The sequence below is a fragment of the Myodes glareolus genome, chromosome 25, assembly GCF_982192425.1.
Source record: "Myodes glareolus chromosome 25, mMyoGla1.1, whole genome shotgun sequence".
In the NCBI taxonomy this organism is placed as follows: Eukaryota; Metazoa; Chordata; class Mammalia; order Rodentia; family Cricetidae; genus Myodes; species Myodes glareolus.
The window spans coordinates 45468485-45485940 of NC_142050.1; the positions used below are offsets into that span (position 1 = coordinate 45468485).

Genomic DNA, 17456 nt, shown 5'->3' on the forward strand with positions numbered 1-17456 from the left:
TTACTCTTTGTGAGGCCATGTAGCCATGATACCCACCACCCTGTTGCTGTAGCTCTATTCGTTTTTATACCAGGATACGAGCTTTGCAGAATTCTCACTGAGAACAATGTCAACCCCAGCATCAAAGGAGGAAGAGTGGGTAGGAGGAAAAGTCGCAGGAGACAACCTGGTCCTCAGTGTAGCCCAGGATGCCCTTTAGTGCGCCCTACCCTGCCTGCTTCAGCACCTTCTTGATGTCATTATACTTGGCAGCTTTCTCTAGGTGGCATGTCAGATTCAAGGTAGACATGTTAAGGGTAGAACACAGAAGGCCAACCCGGTGAGCTTTGTTCAGCTCTGGGATGACCTTGCCCACAGCCTTGGCAACACCAGTGGATGCAAAGGATGATGTTCTGGGTAGTCTCTTGGCTATCACATCACAGCTTCCCAGAGGGGCCCCCACAGTCTTTTGGGTGGCAGTGCTCGCATGGACTGTGGTCATGAGTCGTACAATGTTGACATTGACGTGGGTGACCTTGACCAGGGGATCTAAGCAGTTGGTGGTGCAGGAAGAATTGCTGAAAATCTTGAGGGAGTTGTCATACTTCTCATGGTCCACACCCTTCACAAGCCTTGGGGCACTGACAGAAGGTGCAGTGATGATGGCCCTTTTGGTCCCACCATTCAAATGTGCCCTGACCTCCATGGTGGTGGAGAACCCAGTAGACTGCACAGCACGCTTGGCCCCAGCATCACCCCAGTTGATGTTGCCAGGATCTCACTCCTGGAAGATAGAGATGACCTTCCCATCGATGACAAGTTTCCCGTCCTCAGTCCTAACTGTACCATTGAACTTGTGGGTAGAGCCATACTGGAACATGTAGACCTTGTAGTTGAGATCAGTGAGAGTCATTGATGGCAACAGTATCCACTTTGCCAGAATTGATGGCTGCCCTGGTAACCAGGTGCCCAATACTACCAAATCCATTCACTCTCAGGGCCGAGCTGGTACTGCATGAGGAGAGAAGATATGGCTGTCTCTGGAGGATCACAGAGCCTGCTCTTCTTCCTCCCTCCTTCCTTCCCTCCCTTCCTTTCTTTCCTTACGATAGAGTTTCACTATATACCCCAGGCTGCCTGGAACTCAACAGGTTCTTTCGCCTCTGTCCCTGAGTATTGGAATTAAATGCATACACAACTATGCTCAACAAAGCAGGTTTTCTTCGTTTTTCCCTCTGCTAGGTGCCATTCTGCTATTCTTTTAGTGTTGTGAATGAACATTTTAAATTGTATGGTTGACTTAAAAAGTCTAAAACCTGATTCACTGGATTTGGTGGCACATAACCAATAATCCCAGCACTCAGTAGAGACAGAGGTAGGTGGATCTTTGTAAGTTTGAGGCCAGCTTAGTCTGTATAGTAAATTCTAGGCTAGCCAGTATTACAAAGTGAGACCCTGTCTCAGAAGAGCCTAAATCAAATTGGCATCTGTCTTTTTGTTTCTTTTTAAAAAATTAATTTTATTTAAAAACTTTTTAAAGACAGAAGCTCATGTAGCTCAGGCTAGTTTTAAATTCCTGATGTCTCTGCCTCCATGGTACTGTGGTTACAGGGGTACACTACTTCTGACATCTCTGACCTTTGAAATCCCAGGGCCTGCCGGCAGTGGTGGCGCACGCCTTTAATCCCAGCACTCAGAAGGCAGAGACGGCAGATCTCTGTGAGTTTAAGGCCAGCCTGGTCTACAGGATAGGCTCCAAAGCTACAGTTTCCACTTATCATTTCTCTCCTCTTCATTCTAGGATCTTTCTTCTCTTTAATGTAGCTACCGTTAGTTCTCAGTATTTGTGGGATTAGACATAAAATATTTAAAAAAAATAGTCACTAATCCCTAAATAATACAGTATACCAACTATTTGTATAGCATTTGTATTGTGTTAGATGGCACTAGAAATACTGATGTGATTGAAGCCATCTGGGAGGATGTGCATAGGCTATATACAAATACTATGGGGTAAGGGCTTTGGAATGAGTTCTCCCCAATACTGATGAATGAGGACCATGATTCTTTTCAACTATTGGTGGTTCTGTTGTTTAATCAGGTCATTACGTTTTTTTCCCCCATTTTTTGTGATGATATGTCCTGGCTAGTTTTATGTCATATTGACACAAGCTTAAGTCATCTGAAAGGAGGGAACCTTATTTGAAATGCCTCCATAAGATCCACCTGTAGGACATTTTCTTAATTAATGATAGATGGGGGAAGGCCCAGCCCACATCCCTGGGCATGTGGTCCTAGGTTCTATAAGAAAGCAGGCTGAGCAAGCCATAAGGGACAAGCCAGTAAGCAACTCCCCTCCATGGAGTCTGCATCAGCTCCTGCCTCCAGGTTCCTTCCCTGTTGGGTTCCTGTTCTGACTTCCTTCAGTGATGGACTGCGATGTGGAAGTGTGAGCCACGTGAACCCCTTCCTCCCCAGATTGCTTCTTGGTCCTGGGGTTTCATCACAGCCCCAGAAACCGACACACCTTAACTAAGATGCTGTTCTTTTACTTCTGGAAATACCTTATTTATTTGTTTTCGCAACAGGTTCTCACTATGTAGCCCTGACTGGCCTGGAACTCCATGTGTAGACAAGGCTGGCCTCAAATTCAGAAGATATACCTGTCACTGCCTCCTAATTGCTAGGATTAAAGCTGTAAGATAGAGGGCTGGAAAGATGGCTCAGTCGTTAAGAGCACTGAATGCTCTTCCAGAGGTCCCGAGTTCAATTCCTAGCATCCAAATGGTGACTCACAACCATCTATAGTGGGATCCGATGCCCCGTCTTGCATAAAGTCATACATGCAGATAGAGCGCTCATGTATAAATCTTAAAGAAAATGTGGGATCCCATGATTGTCTAGAAATACCTTCCCACCTGTTCCCCCCTCCCCTGCCAGGACAGGGTTTCTCCGTGTAGCCCTCCTGATGCAGACGCTATGGGTCACAGGGCTCCCCACATCAGGGATGCTGGGCTGGCACATGCCTTTAATCCCAACAGAGGCAGGCGGGTCTCTGTGAGTCAAGGCCAGCCTGGTCTACAAGAGCTCATTCCTGGACAGGCTCCAAAGCAACACAGAGAAACCCTGTTTCAAAAAAATCCAAAAAAAAAAAAAAAAAAAAAAAGAGAGCGAAAGAAAGAAAAAATCCAATCCAATTAGCACTGTTTATATCATTGTGTGGCCATCCACTGTAGAGTGTTTCACCTACCCAGGACCATATTCTTAAAGAAAACTAACTCCCCTTGTCTTGGCAACTGTCTATTTACCAATAGCAACACAGCAAGGGTTGGCTTTGTGCCCACCCTCTCCCTCCGTGCTGGGATTTTGTTTGGCTTGAGCTGTGGCAGGTATTGTGCTTGCTGTGAATTCACACTTGCAGCCACCTTGCTGGGTTCTCGTGTAGTCACCTACCACCTTTGGCTCTCATAATCCTTCCACCCCTCACCCCTTTTCCCACCACGATCCCTGAGCCTTGGTGGAAGAAGAGAGTGATAAGGATGCACCATTTAGGGGCAAACGCTTGGTAGTTCCTTATTCTTTGCACGTTGACCAAATGTGGGCCTCTGTGTTAATTGCTGTGCACTAAATAGCTTTTCTGATGAGGCTGGTGAGGTTTGAGAGACACACTAATCTATAGCAGGAGTCAGTTTAATGCTGTGTCCCTTTAGCGGAGAGAATAATAGTACGTTCTACCCTAGAGCCTAAGGCCTGTCTAGCCACAGGTTCTTGGCCCTGATAATGGTGCCAGGTATAGGTTCCATCTGTGGAATGGGGCTTAAATCCAGTCAGAAGGGGTCAGTTACTCCCATGACATTCATGCCACTATTGGACCAATGGGCACATCTTACAAGGCTGATTTTATTGTAGCTTGTAGGGTTCACAGTTGCATAGAAGATTGAAGGCTTAGTGGTTTCTATTGACTATGCATTTTCTACTTTGCCCCTTTGTGCTGTTAGTTTTATACGCACTAAACAGTCATATTATCTTTTGTTTTTTGAGACAGGGTCTTACTATGTAGCTCTGACTGTCCTGGACTCACTGTGTAGATCAGGCTGGCCTCGAATTCACAAAGATCTACTTGCCTTTGCCTCCCATGTACTGGAATTAGAGGTGTGAGCCACAGCATCTGACTTTAGGAGTATCTTTATATGAATTTGAGTTCTTGAATACAACCATGATGTTAGTGTTTCTTAATAATGGTAGATTGTTTTGTTTCTATTTATTATTATTATTTTTGAGACAGTTTTTCTGTGTAGCTTTGGCTATCCTGGAACTCGTTCTGTGAACCAGGCTGGCCTCGAACTTATAGAAGTCTGCTTGTCTCTGCTTCCAGAGTACTGGGATTAAAGGCGTGTACCACCACCTCTCAGCGAGATTGTTTCTGGTTTTGTAATAGTTTGTGTGTTTATATTGAGCAGGGTTTGAGGTCCATATTCTGGGGTGGTTCCTCCTGTTGCCAACCCTGCTTCACCTGGAAACTTCAGTTGTATCTTTGTTCTCTGCCCAGTTTTTCTGCCCATATATCAACCCCTCGGATAGTGTAAATTTGAACCCCTAACCTGCTAGGTATGGTACTAACAGATACAAGCTCTGTTGTTTGTTTTTTTGCTTTGTTTTGTTTGTCTTTTTGTTTGTTTGTTTGTTTTCCACAGGGTTTCTCTGTGCAGCTCTGGCTGTCCTTGAACTTTATAAACCAGATTGCCTCAGCCTCCAGAGTGCTGGGATTAAAGGTGTGCACCACCATTGCCCGACTCCAAATTCTGGTTTTGAATTCTCAAGGAGGGTTTTGCTCTTACCACGGCCAGAGCCCAGCTTGAGCTAGACCAGCGTTTGTCATCTGTGGCAGCCATGCTGCTCTACAACTTGGATCTCAGTTTAAGGACTCGCATTCAGCTTGCCGTGGACACCTTTGGGAAATGCTTTGGTTTTCATGTTCTGCTTGACAGGGACTGAGAAGCAGGCGGTTGGGGCCTGGCCATTTAGGGTTAGGGTTGGAGTCCTTCAGTGGGCTCTAGATCACCTTTTGGCAGGTTGAAACTGCCAGGTCTACATCCTGCTGTGCTCCTGATTTCCAAACCTGCTTCCTTGCATCTTCCTGTCACAGGTGCTCCACCTGCCTGTGGCCTGTAAAAACTGGCTTCCTCTTCCTTTCATCTTCACAAGTAAACTTCTTGTGCTTCAAATTGTTTTAGCATCTGCTTCCCAGGAGACCCACCTTCACCTTCACATGGTGCTATGGTACCAGGACGTGTTTTGGAAGCTCGTGTGTGCTGATGACATGGTGTACAAGGTTTCTGTGGAGTCCAGTTTTGGGGAATCCTTGGACTTATGGCTGTGTCCTTCTCCAGACCCACCCAACCCCAGACAGGTGCAAGAGGGACTTCTATGATTGTAACTTGGGCATGCAGTTTTCTTCATTTTGGGCATATAGTCTTTCCCTTTATTTTTTGTCTTAGCTTTGTATCTGAAAGCATGTTTATTAAATCATATTCAGAATTTCAAGATATGCATATCAGAAATATGTTTGGGTCATATGGTTCACAATATCTGCATTTATTACTTAAAAAGCTTCTTTAGATTTATGTATATGAGTGTTTTGCATGCATGTATGTATGTGTGCTATGCATGTTTTGTACTTGTGGAGGTCAGAAGAGGGTCAGAAGAGGGTGTCCCAGAACTGTACTTATGGATGGGTGTGAGCTACCATGAGCATTAAACCCAGGTCCTCTGCAAGATCAAGTGCTCCCATTGAACCATCTCTCCAGTGGCTCCCCACCCCCGCCACCCCCTTGTTTAAAATGGCCTCACTCTGCAGCCTAGACTGGCTTGGAAAGTTTATTATGTAGCCTAGCTGACCTAAAACTCAAAGTGATCCTTCAGCCTCAGCTCCCCAAATGCTGGTATTAATAGATGTGAGCCACCATACCTGATACCCCGCATTTAAAAATTGACATAGAAATTAGTGGACAGTATATATTATTGTCTAAATGGTCTTTTAATATTTTTAAACAATCATGTGTACATTGTAGGATACTATGTCAATTACACCCAAATTAGAAACTCTGCCTTACAATTGTCAAAGAAAAAAAAGGCCTTGTTTTCTAAGCCTGTTGTTGTGTTTTTAAATGGGCAACTTTCATAGACATCTACAAGGTAGAAAAGGGTGGGACAAGGTGACAGATGGAGTCTACACAGGAGTCTGGGACATAGGCAGAGATGGTGTCAGTTCCACTGGCAGAGACCAGGGGAGGCTGCACGATTCTTTGAGCCAGGAGCAAGGGGAGGTAGGAATGTACCAGATGGACTGGGGACAAGGGAAGGTGGATATTGTTTGCGGTTGCTGTGGCATAGAGTTCAGGGGAGCAGTGGCTCAGTTTGTCTAGGGTGAGATGCAAATGGAACATGGGAAAGCACAACGAATCCCCCCCCCCCCCCGGGTTAGAAGTGCTATGCTCAGTTTTAGATTTTAACCAGCGGGCAATGGAGACTCCTTTGCCAGCCAGGGAGCATGGAGCAGGGCCTCTTTGGCAGTGAGACTTTCAGTGATGTAGGAGACTTAAGTGTTCAGAAAGATCACAGTTGGGTTGGAGATAATGTCTTAGCAGATGAAAGGACTTGCTGCTCTTGCACAGGACCTAGTTTGATTTTTAGAACCAGTGTAGTGGCTCACAGGTGCCTGCAACTCCAGTTCCAGGGAATGTAATACCCTCTTCTGACTTCTGAGGGCTGCTGTACACACATAGCACACATGAACACACATAAGCACACACATGAAAAGAACTTTTAAAAAATGATAGTTACTTTCCAGCTGTGTTTTATTTATTTATTTGTTTTTACAGGGTCTCACTATGAAAAGTCCTGGCTTACTTGGAACTATGTAGACCCTCCTGCCTTTGCCTTCTAGTTGCTGGGATGAAGGAATGCACCACCACTTGATGTTACTGATATGGTTAAAATGCAGCTTCACCCATCTTGTCTTGTCATCTGGAAAGTGGCACTCAACCCAGGATGGAGAAATTCTTTATTGGGGAACCACGGCCAGGCTCTCTGGCTTGTTAGTTTTGCATTGCAGAGTGTGGGAATGCATGCAGGAGTGGAGGGGTTGGGTAGAGCAAGGGTGCAGTGAACTGGGTAGGCCTCCTTGCTGGATTTCAGTACTGGGGACATCCAATGGGAGAGATGACCAGAAGTGAAGGAAGGGGTCAAGTTAGCAAAGAGTTAGGCATTGTTATGATTCTCCATCATGGGCCTGGTAGAACCATCCCTCTGTCACATTCTTATGTCCTTCATGGAAAAAATATTATGAAATAAGTGAAAAATAAAATTGTATATATCTTTATTCTTAATTATGCATATCTGTGTGGGAGCGTGTGCTCATGAGTGCAGGTGTCTCTGAGGGCCAGGTGTCAGAGCCACTGGAGCTAGAATTACAGGAGGCTCACAGCACCTAACACGGGTGCTGGGAATTGAACTTGGGTCCTCTGCAAGAACAACAAGTGCTCTTAACTGTTAAGCTATCTCTCCAGCCCAAAAAATATTTTTTTTCTTTTCCTTAAAAAATTATGACAAAGATGAAAAATTCCAAAAGTATGAGGTAAAATGTCAACACTGATTAGCCCTTGGGTGGGAGTATGGCAGAAATGCCACTGGAAGCAGCAAAACCAGGTTTCATCTAGAGGTACTGCCACCTCTCCAGGCAAGGAAGGGTGGGAGGACTCAATAGTTTAAATCCATTTTCTTGATATTCCATAGTTTTCTCCAAGAGTATCCTATCTTCCTGAATACCATCTCAGAGTAAACTAAAGTATATAAACTGAATTTACAGTCTGTAGCAAAGTGATTGGTAGGTTTTGATTCTCTCTCCAAAATCCAGTTTATCTCCAGGGAGTCAAACTGCCCTGAAATCACCCTCTCATGTTCCCAGAGTGGCCAAGTGTTAGCTGTGGGCTCGGGGCATGGGCTCATAGAGAAGCTGTTCAGAAGCAGCAGGGAAAATGGCCAACTGTCTAAGAATGGATCCATCAAACAGCCTTGGTGCTGGTTAGGTTTTATTTTAACAGGATGTTTTCTGTTCATTTGTTTTTCAAAATATCAGTTATATCAATATTAGAAGTGTAAACAGGTACAAAATATACAGTACATAGAAACAATCTTCTTAACTAGTCTATTTCTAATAAAAGTACGCAGAAGGGAGTCGAATGGGCACTATGGTCTCTGCCCTCCTCAGGGAGTCATTATCCACTTGGGGAAGAGGACCAGTGGCCGCTTTAACAAAATGGGAATGGCTATGTGTGGTGGGGACAGCACTGTATTGACAGAAACTTGGACCTAGCTCTAATTCCATTGTGAAGATAATCCAGGCAAGCCTGAGGAAGCCACTTACCCAGTTACCTGGCATTCCAACTACCTGTGTGTCTAGTCATGCGGAAGCACACATACTGGGGGCCGTCCAGCTTGAGCTGCCGAGGCCGTTCTCTGTGTCCTGATGATTTGATCCATTTGTATAGGACAATTTTTTTAAGAGGGCAAGACCTCAAAAACCTCTCCTTCCCTAAACTGGTGTTCCACGAGAACCGAGACTCAGCTGGAGCTCTTCCCAGTTCCTGGAACACACCGTACTTGTACTTAGAGGCTGTGTCCCCTTTGAGCCCTTTATTTGTTCTTTAAAAAGAACCACCCATCTGCTGCTTCCCAATGTGAGGTGGAGCCATTTTGAAAACGAACATACTGCACAATGGGCAGCCAAGGGAAGCATCTATGGATGATAGACACAGCCCAAGATGGGTGGCCCTGGCTTTCTGTGACCTCATGTTCGAGGGCCCAACACCCTCCAGATCTAACACTACTACAGTGCAATACGACTCTTCCTAGCCAGGTCCAGGAGTCACTACTACAGTGAATGTTACCACCTTGGACAGGTACCACCGATGGCTCAAAAAAGGAAAAGTCAGGGCTGGGCATTAGGGTCTTTTCAGAAAGTAAGGAGTCCTTACTGCTGAGCGGAAGCTGTCTAGGCCGCAGTGTCCTCGTCACCCAGGGCCTAAGGTCCAGACCAGCTGCCCGGACAGAATGGGAACTCGCCTGCCACAGGACTGTATGATCCAAGGTTGGGAATACCCTTGCCTGGTCTTCCCAATGACCACCTTTCCAACACTAGTAAGACAAGGTGGACACACACCCCTGAAAGCCACAAGTACACCTCAGAACTTCAACCGGTGTTGCTACTGTTTTCCATCTTTTTTTCTCAAGAATTAAAGAGAAAAACAAAAACGGGTTTGTAATTAAATTACTTAAGATTCTACTAAGATGTTCAGTCTCACAGATGGAATCCTACTCTCTTTACGTGGAGGCTGCATTGATAGTTTCTTTCCAATGATCAGTTCAGCAACAGGGAAATTTGGTTCTCTGCCAAGTCTCCCTTTTTGCTTCTGAGCTTTCTGGCCACCCTGCTGTCTGCACACGGGACTTTGTACATTTGTGGCCTGCAGGGACCACAGAAGGGTTGGGGGCCCTCACAGGTCCCCTCCACCATCAGCGGGTCCCAGGACACTTAGGCCACAAGTCCAGTCAGTCACAAGGTCTGTGGAAGCCATGGGTCCTTTGGCTGCGGGGCTCTTGAAGGGGTCAGGAGGAGCTGGCAGTGGTGGGAGTGGCTGCCCATGGGTGGGCGCCTTGGCCACTGCAGGGTGGTTGCGCTGGTGCTTGCGGAGATGGTCCTTGCGGATGAAGCTCTTGCCACACACTGTGCAGGTGAAGGGCCGCACACCCGTGTGCGTTCGGTAGTGGTCGATAAGCTTGGAACGCTCTGTGAAACGTTTCTCACACTCCGTGCAAGGGAAGGGTCGCTCGCCAGTGTGTAACATGCGGTGGCGGATGAGGTGTGCAGGGCGTGTGAAGCAGCGGCCACACTCCCCGCATCGCAGGGCGCTGCTGTCCCGTGCGCTACCCCCGCCTCCGCTGCTGCCTCCGCCACCACCACTACTGCTACCTCCACCTCCAGTAGCGGTAGAAGCTGCCCCTGTGCCCGCCCCGTCAGGCAGTCCACAGCTGCGCTGGTGAGCACTCAGGCTCACCTGCAGCTGGAAGCTCTTTCCGCATGTGGCACAGGCGAAGGGCCGCCCTCCGGGTGGCGCTGCTGGGTGTTTCTTCTGTCCCGGCTTATGACCAAAGCCTTTTGTCCGGCCGGGATATTTGCAGGGATCGTTGAAGGGTCTTGAGGCCTGGCTGGGGTCCAAGATGGCATCTCCATTGTCAGGAGAGGAAAACGGGAGCCCCTCAGGCACCGTCCTTGGGTTCAGGCCCACTGGAGGTTTACACCGGAAATTCCAGCCCCACCTGACACCACCGAAGAGCCAATCCCCTGGAGGGGCCTCCTCCTGTGCTATGGCAGGGCTGAGCTCACCAATGTCCCTCTCTGGTCTAGTGGGCTCCCGCAGCCCAAGCACCGTGTCCTGGCTAGGGAAAGAACTGCCCTGACTTTCCCATGCTCCTTCCTGGACAGGGCTAGGAAAGAATCTTGCAGCTTGGCCTGGTGCAAACAAAGTCCCATGAGCCTCCAGGTCGGTGGGATGCACAGGTGTGGCCACCACCTCCTCTTCCTGGACTTCTGTTTTGATAACAATTTTTACGTCTGCTGAGAAGAGAAAAGAGCAGAGATCATTCTGGACCTTTTTAAAGGACAAAGGGTCAGCCCTTCATCTGAAAGCGCAGCAATCAGCCTGCCCCATCGGAACACCACAGCTCAGACGAGCAGTCCGTCCTGTTTGAGAGGCCAGCCAAAAGCTTGATCTGGCCCGGTGACTTCCCCACTGTAAAAGCAACCCTAAATTTCATCCCCAGATTCTGTTTTCTCTTTCTTTGGCTGTTAAATCATGAGTTTATTCTAAGAAAGGGATTCTGAATGTGATGGCCATGTACTAAAAATAATGCATAAGCACAAGCTTGGCCTCTGAGGCATCTGGGACTCTGTACAGCTGTCAGACACATTTCTTAACCACAGCTCCACTGTGAATGCCCAACTCCACAGGGCAACAAGATTAGCTTGGACAACAGATCCAAAGGTACCTCAGCATGTCATCTGGTACACAGTAACTGCAGTTACCTGATGACCAAAATGTTACTGAACAAATAGAACTGTTTGACTTTATCTAAATATATTGAATTTTAACCCCAAGGCTTGTTATTGGATTTTTAGTGTATTTATGGGTGGCAAAAGATGACAGAAATTTTTATTAAGGTGACAGATAATTGGCCTTCAAACAAGAGAATGAATACAAGAATGTGAGAGTTGTTCTTTCCAACTTTGGCTTCCGCTGTCTTTGGCAGAACTGATATCTAGGAAGTGGTTTTAGCTCAGTCTGTCTGCATCTGTGCCATGGGAGCCACAGGTTGCTTGGGGGGAGGGGAAGGCCTGTCCTCCAAGAAACCAGCCTTTCTTCATATTCAAATTCATATTCATATTCAAATATGAATAGACTGGCTAACTCTACACAAAAGGAACTATCTATAAAAAAGTATCGGCATTCTCAAGAAAGACTGTTCAAATCAGAGAGTTCTGAAGGAGAAGAGAGCAGAAGGCACTGAGTAAGATCAGACTCAGTGCATGGTGGCTGGAAGGATGGGACAATTGACCAGTAAGAATGGGCTCCCAGGCCAGGCACTCATTCTCCTTTCCTGCTACTCCTGTACCTTCTGTGGATGCTGCTGTGTTGAGCTTCAGTGTCCCATCTGAGCATGCTGAAGAGGGGTGGTGGGGAGGGAGATCTGCTTGCCAGGAAGTGGGCGGGATGGTGGTTGAAAAGTTGGAATGGACACCTGTAAGGAAGAGAAATTGTAGCCTGTGGGTTAGGGGAAGGACAAGGACATGGGAGAATAGTGAACATGAAAACTGAAGGGTGAGGGAGGGCAGTGAAACCCTGAAAGCCCTGCTCTGAATGTCCATGTGCATTGGCCTCTCTGAAGTCAGTGTGTTTTGCTCCCTTCTCTGAAGCACTGGAAAAGTCAGATGTTATCAACTCACCTTTCTCCAACAAAAGGCGAGCCTATGCCTCAAGGAAGGTTTGAAAAGCTTCTTGTCAGGCCAGATTTTTTTTCTTTTTAAGATTTATTTTTATTTTATACAGATGGGTGTTTTGCCTGCATGTATGTCTGTGCACCATATGCATGCCTTGTACCCTCAGAGGCCAGAAGAGGCCATCAGATCCCCTTAAGACAGTCTGCCATGTGGGTGCTGGGAATTGAACCTGTGTCCCTGGAAAGAGCACTCTGCTCTTAATCACTGAGCCCTCTTTGCAACTCCTAGGCTTCTGAGAGCTCACAGTTCCTCATATGCTTTTAGGCACCTTCCCAACCTCTACCCTCAGTCCCTAAAACTCATGCCAGAATCTGCTCCCCTGTCTCAATTACTTACCAGAGGTAGCATCTGTGGAGATGTCTCCTGCCCCAGAGTCCAACTGGCTGAGGCCCCAGGGCTCTTCCCCAATATCTGGCTGTCCAGCGGCCCAGGCTTCCACACCTAGAGCCTGCTGCTCCTGCAGCTGGAGCTCACCTTCCTGCTTGATCTGCATCAGGAGGTCAGGGGCAGGAACTGGAGCTCCAGAGCCTAGGAAAAGGAGAGCATGTGAGCCCCTCAGGTCTGAGCTGGCTGTCTATATGATCAAGGAGATCCTTAGGGTCTAACAGTGCAAGAAAGTCATGGCATTGGGTACGTGGGCTGGTGAGAAGGAAAAACACGCAGACAGGTTCAGGGCTAGGCTGATCCAAGGGTAAGTCCTAGCTGCCCTGGAGTTTTGCTCTCATATGTATGTAATAAGGAATGCTTAACCTCTCAACTCTATCTTATCCTGCATGAGCTTAAAAGAAAGAGTCCAGAGGAAAAGGAAAGCAATTCATTTAGAGGACAGAGTGAGGAACATGCACGTACACCTGCGGGCCAGGAAGGGGCACCAGATCTCATTACAGATGGTTGTGAGCTGCCGTGTCATTGCTAGGAATTGAACTCAGGTCCTCTGGAAGAGCAACCACAGTGCTGTTAACCGCTGAGCCATCTCTCCAGTCCGATCTTACACTTCTGATCCATCTGCCGCTACCTCCCAAGTCCTGGGATTACCTGAATGTACCATCCTTTTTTTACGCAGTGCTGGGGACTGGACTGATGGCTCCTTGAGCCGGCAGGTGCTCACCAACCCCTACACACACATACTTTTGCACATTTATAGCAGAAAAGACAAAATGAAAATTAATGGGCTATCAGGTAATGCAAAGTATCACAAATGAAGCAATGCCGACAACAAAAGCCTTTATTTATTTATTTATTTATTTATTTATTTATTTGAGACAGGGTAATTCAAAAAATGCCGCAAAGAGAAGGCACGCTATGTAACAAAAAGCTCACATAGGAAGTTTATTGGAAGAGGAAAGAGAAGGGACAGAAAAGTGGGCAGAGAGAGGGGCAGGGACAAGAGTGGCAGAAGAGAAAGGAAAAGAGAAGAGAGAGATGGGGGTGGGCAAGGTCGATCTTTTAAAAGGGAAGATAGCAAATGCGCACAGGAGGTGCCCTTAGTGGCTGCAGCTGAGGACGTATCCTGTCAGGACCCTAAAGGCAGGTCAGTACAAATGCCTAAACACTAACGCAGGGTCTCTCTATGTAGCAGCAGCTGTCCTGGAATTCACTGTGTAGACCAGGCTGGCCTCAAAACAAAAGCCTTTAAAGAGCAAAAGGAAGCTGCCCTGTGCTCAGGCCTCTGGTCCCGGCTTCTTGGTAGGCAGTGGGAGAGGATCGTAAGCACATTATTTCTGGTAACCTGGGCCATGTTCTGAGACCCTGCCTCAAAAAGTGGGGAATAAACAAAAACAGCGGTAGAGAGTACTGGCCTAGCATATGTGAAGCCCTAGGTTTAATTGCCAGTTTGAGAGAGGAGGAAAGACATGAGAGTGGAATCAGTAAATTAGAATATGGGAAAACAATGCAGAGAACATAAGATTAGTTTGCTGAAAAGAATATTAAGCCAGTTCCTCTCTAGTAAAAGTATGAGGAGAAAGGAGAGAACACCCTGACTGAGCACGCTGCAGCTTAGGTTAGCATGGTAAGGAACACACTGTGAATGGTATTCTAAATGAACAGTGTGCCAAAATACCCCAAAAGGAACAGAATACTTAAATAATCTTATAACTAAAATACACTAAATCTGTCTAAAGCCTCCAGCAAAAAAATTTGAGACCCATGTGGCTTCAATGGTGTCTTCTGAACACCCAGAGTAGATCATTCCAACATCAAGCAAACTGAGCAAATAACAATGGAGACCACATAATGGCTTATATCTTTAATACTAAAAGCAGGAGGAGGCGGTCTACAAAAGGTAAATTACAGTCTAACTGACGAGCACGCGACATAACAAATCTACAATGTACACAAATGGCCATGATGCAGTAAGTCTTATTCCAGGACCACAAGGTTGGCTCAACTTTAGGAAATAACGTAATTTACTGTATTAGTACACTACAGGAGCAAACAAACAAGTATCATCTCGATAGACGCCAAAGTCAACAACAAATCCATTCTATAAAAGTCTGTAGTCCCTCCTGTTGGATATTGGAAACCCCTAGCCTCCTGGAACTGTAGGACTTGTTTAGTGGCATTTTCAATGTGGAAAGTTCAAAGCAGTCTCTTTAAAATCATGAATCACTAGGGTGTCCATTATCACGTACATCACTAGGGTACCCACTATTACATCTATATCACACTAGGGTGTCTATTTTCTACTGAAGTCATTACAGATTTGACAACAAAAACCAATACATCTTTATTAATTAATGATGTAATTAATTTCTCAGAAAATTTGGAATTAGACAATTATTAGAAAAGTTATTTAATATTAATAAGAATTTCAGCAAGATTTCTAGAAATGTCAACAAATGAGAGGCAACTACTCTTTCTTTCCTTCTTTTTTGTTTTTTTGAAACAGGGTTTCTCTGTGTAGACCTGTATACCTAACTGTTCTGGAGCTCACTCTGTAGAGCAGGCTGGCCTTGAACTCAAGAGAAATCCACCTGCCTGTCTCCCAGAGCTGGGCTAAAGTTGTGCGTCACCACACCTGGCCTCACAACTACCTTTTTAATATATTACTAGTGTTCTGAGGAGCCAAACAATTGCTATTTTTCTCCTGTCATGGATCTTAACACAAGAAACAAAGGAGGAAAGCGGTGAGGTTAAGCTATTTTTATGATGATAATTCAGACTTTCACGTTCGTCTGTGGACAAAACATTTTTACAAAGACCCTAGTATCAGAAGTTAACCTGGGCTGGGCCGGAGTCTGTTCCTAGCAGAGAAGATGAAAACACTTGTCTCAGGAGGTAGCCGGTGCAGGGACTACACTATTCTAGCTCCCGATCCTCACCTCTCCAGTGTGATGTGCTGCTTCACACTATCAGAGCTGGCTGCATGAAGGGCAGAGGACTGAAAACAGCATCTCCACAGAGCGCCTGCTAGACGGGAGGGGTGTTTCCTGCCTCCAGTCCCCATAAATCAGCAATAAAGAGAAACTGCTAGTTAAAACAAGGTACCATTAAGCACAGCAATTAAAACAACAACAGCAACAAAAAAACCAAAGCACACATGGATCATAGGAATATAAAGGAAAAGTATAAGACCTTCTGAGCATTAAGTTATGAAAACTTAGTGAGATATCTTAAGGACTGCAGGTCATCAAGTGTAACGTGACTCTATGAGAGTGAAAAGCGTCAATACTTTGCAATTTCAAAACCCCACTTGTAATTTTCATGGTACTTGATTAGGCAGTGAAAGTTTCCTCATACTGGTACAGGAAAAAAACAAGGTGCTAGTAAGAAAGTACCAAGGTCTTTTCTGCTGCTCAGCAAACAGCCTAAGCCTAATCCTGCCGGGCTAAGGACTTGAATGTGTGAAGCAAAGCTTGAAACCTTCAGTAAGAAATACAAGACGTTACGATCTGGAAACTGGGAAATATTTCTTAATTGCTGGAGACACAAAAGACTCATGCGTACAGGGAAAGACTATCAAATCTAAGTAAAGTGGCCTGAGAAGCATCTGGGTTTTAAAATCCAGCACGGAGCACACTGTTCAGCAGAAGAGGACTGTCTACTGCATACACGGCCTGGAGTTCCAGCTCCAGCACACAAGACAATCAAAAAACCACTTCAACTTGAGAAAGTATCAGTACACATACGAAGATTCATATCCATACTTGTAAAGAACTACAAATAAATACGGAAAACAACTAAGCAAACAAGTAGAAGACTGGCCCACGAACACAGCACACAGTGCTCCATCTCACATGCGCTCAAAGCCACTTCACTCCCACATGATGGTCAGAAATAAAAACACCTTTTGAATGAGGCAGGAGCCCAGGGCCTGCTGATAACCCCACTCCAGGATCACTTTGACAGTACGGGCATCATTTCCAGTCTATAATTGAGAAACCTTTGCAAATGCCTAAGAATTTTCACAACAGCATGTCCTTATAGCAAAACAACCAAACCAAACCAAAACTCACAACTAACCCCAGATAACCCAAAACATAGACAAAATGCAAATACTCCCCAACAATAAAAGAAGTGAATGCAATGTGTTAATTAAAAACTTTGAAAGAGAAATCATGGACATGAACAAGTTATTGGTTTTCTATCAACATAGAGGGCTCAAGCACAAATGTCCAAAGAGAAAAGCAAGCTCAAGTAGAAAATCTGCACCATGGCATCATTCATAAAAACTCTAAAACTAGGCCAAAACAAACAATGGTTTTTGGTAATACACACAGAAAATAACAATATAAAGAAAGGTAGGGAATGATTTGCTCAGTGCCTGATTTCTGGTTGTTAATAAAAAGGGAAGGGCTGGGACTTGGGAGGGACTCAGACTCTGGAAGGTTCTAGTGGCGCTCAATTCTCATGCTAGGTGTTTGGCATCCAAGTTGTTCACTGCATTCTAGATACTTCACCATCCTGTTCCTGGGTATTTTTCATATTATGTATGATGCAGAAAAATCACACTATTAAAAAATAAAAGGAGGTCGAGTGGTGGTGGTGCATGCCTTTAATCCCAGCTCTCGGGAGGCAGATCTCCGTGAGTTTGAGGTCAGCCTGGTCTATAAGAGCTAGTTTCAGGACAGCTGGGACTACACAGAGAAACCCTGTCTCAAAAAAAAACCCCAAACAAAACAAACCAAACAAACAACAACAAACAAACCAAAAGAAACCCTCTATGTTTGATGATAATACTTGTCCACAATCAACACTTCTGGCTGGAGATGAGATAAAGTGCTTGGTGACCAGGTGCACAAGTCTCTATGCTGGATTTCCACACAACTGCCCAAAACCACCCACAACTTTTGGCTAGATACAAGTAGAAGGAAATGGGTGTATGCATGTGTGCATGGTGCTGAAGGCAGCACCTAGGACC

The 17456-nt window shown here is 45.7% G+C and overlaps 1 protein-coding gene and 1 pseudogene across 5 annotated transcripts in view; both read right to left on the reverse strand.

Annotated features, from left to right (window-relative positions):
- On the reverse strand, window positions 1-8831 carry LOC146889561 (glyceraldehyde-3-phosphate dehydrogenase pseudogene; annotated as a pseudogene).
- Znf746 (zinc finger protein 746) overlaps window positions 8053-17456 on the reverse strand; it is a 22452-nt gene continuing 13048 nt past the window's right edge. For 2 of the 5 annotated variants that reach the window (XM_085683571.2, XM_085683574.2), the window contains exons 5-7: window positions 12431-12622; window positions 11710-11835; window positions 8053-10651 (exon numbers count right to left, since the gene is read on the reverse strand). In XM_085683571.2, coding sequence (XP_085539697.2) covers window positions 9534-10651; window positions 11710-11835; window positions 12431-12622 — 1436 coding nt within the window. In that variant the 3' untranslated portion in view covers window positions 8053-9533. Of the gene's footprint in view, window positions 10655-11709; window positions 11836-12430; window positions 12623-17456 lie in introns of all 5 variants that reach the window. The other 3 variants (XM_085683570.2, XM_085683572.2, XM_085683575.2) reach the window with 2 other exon arrangements.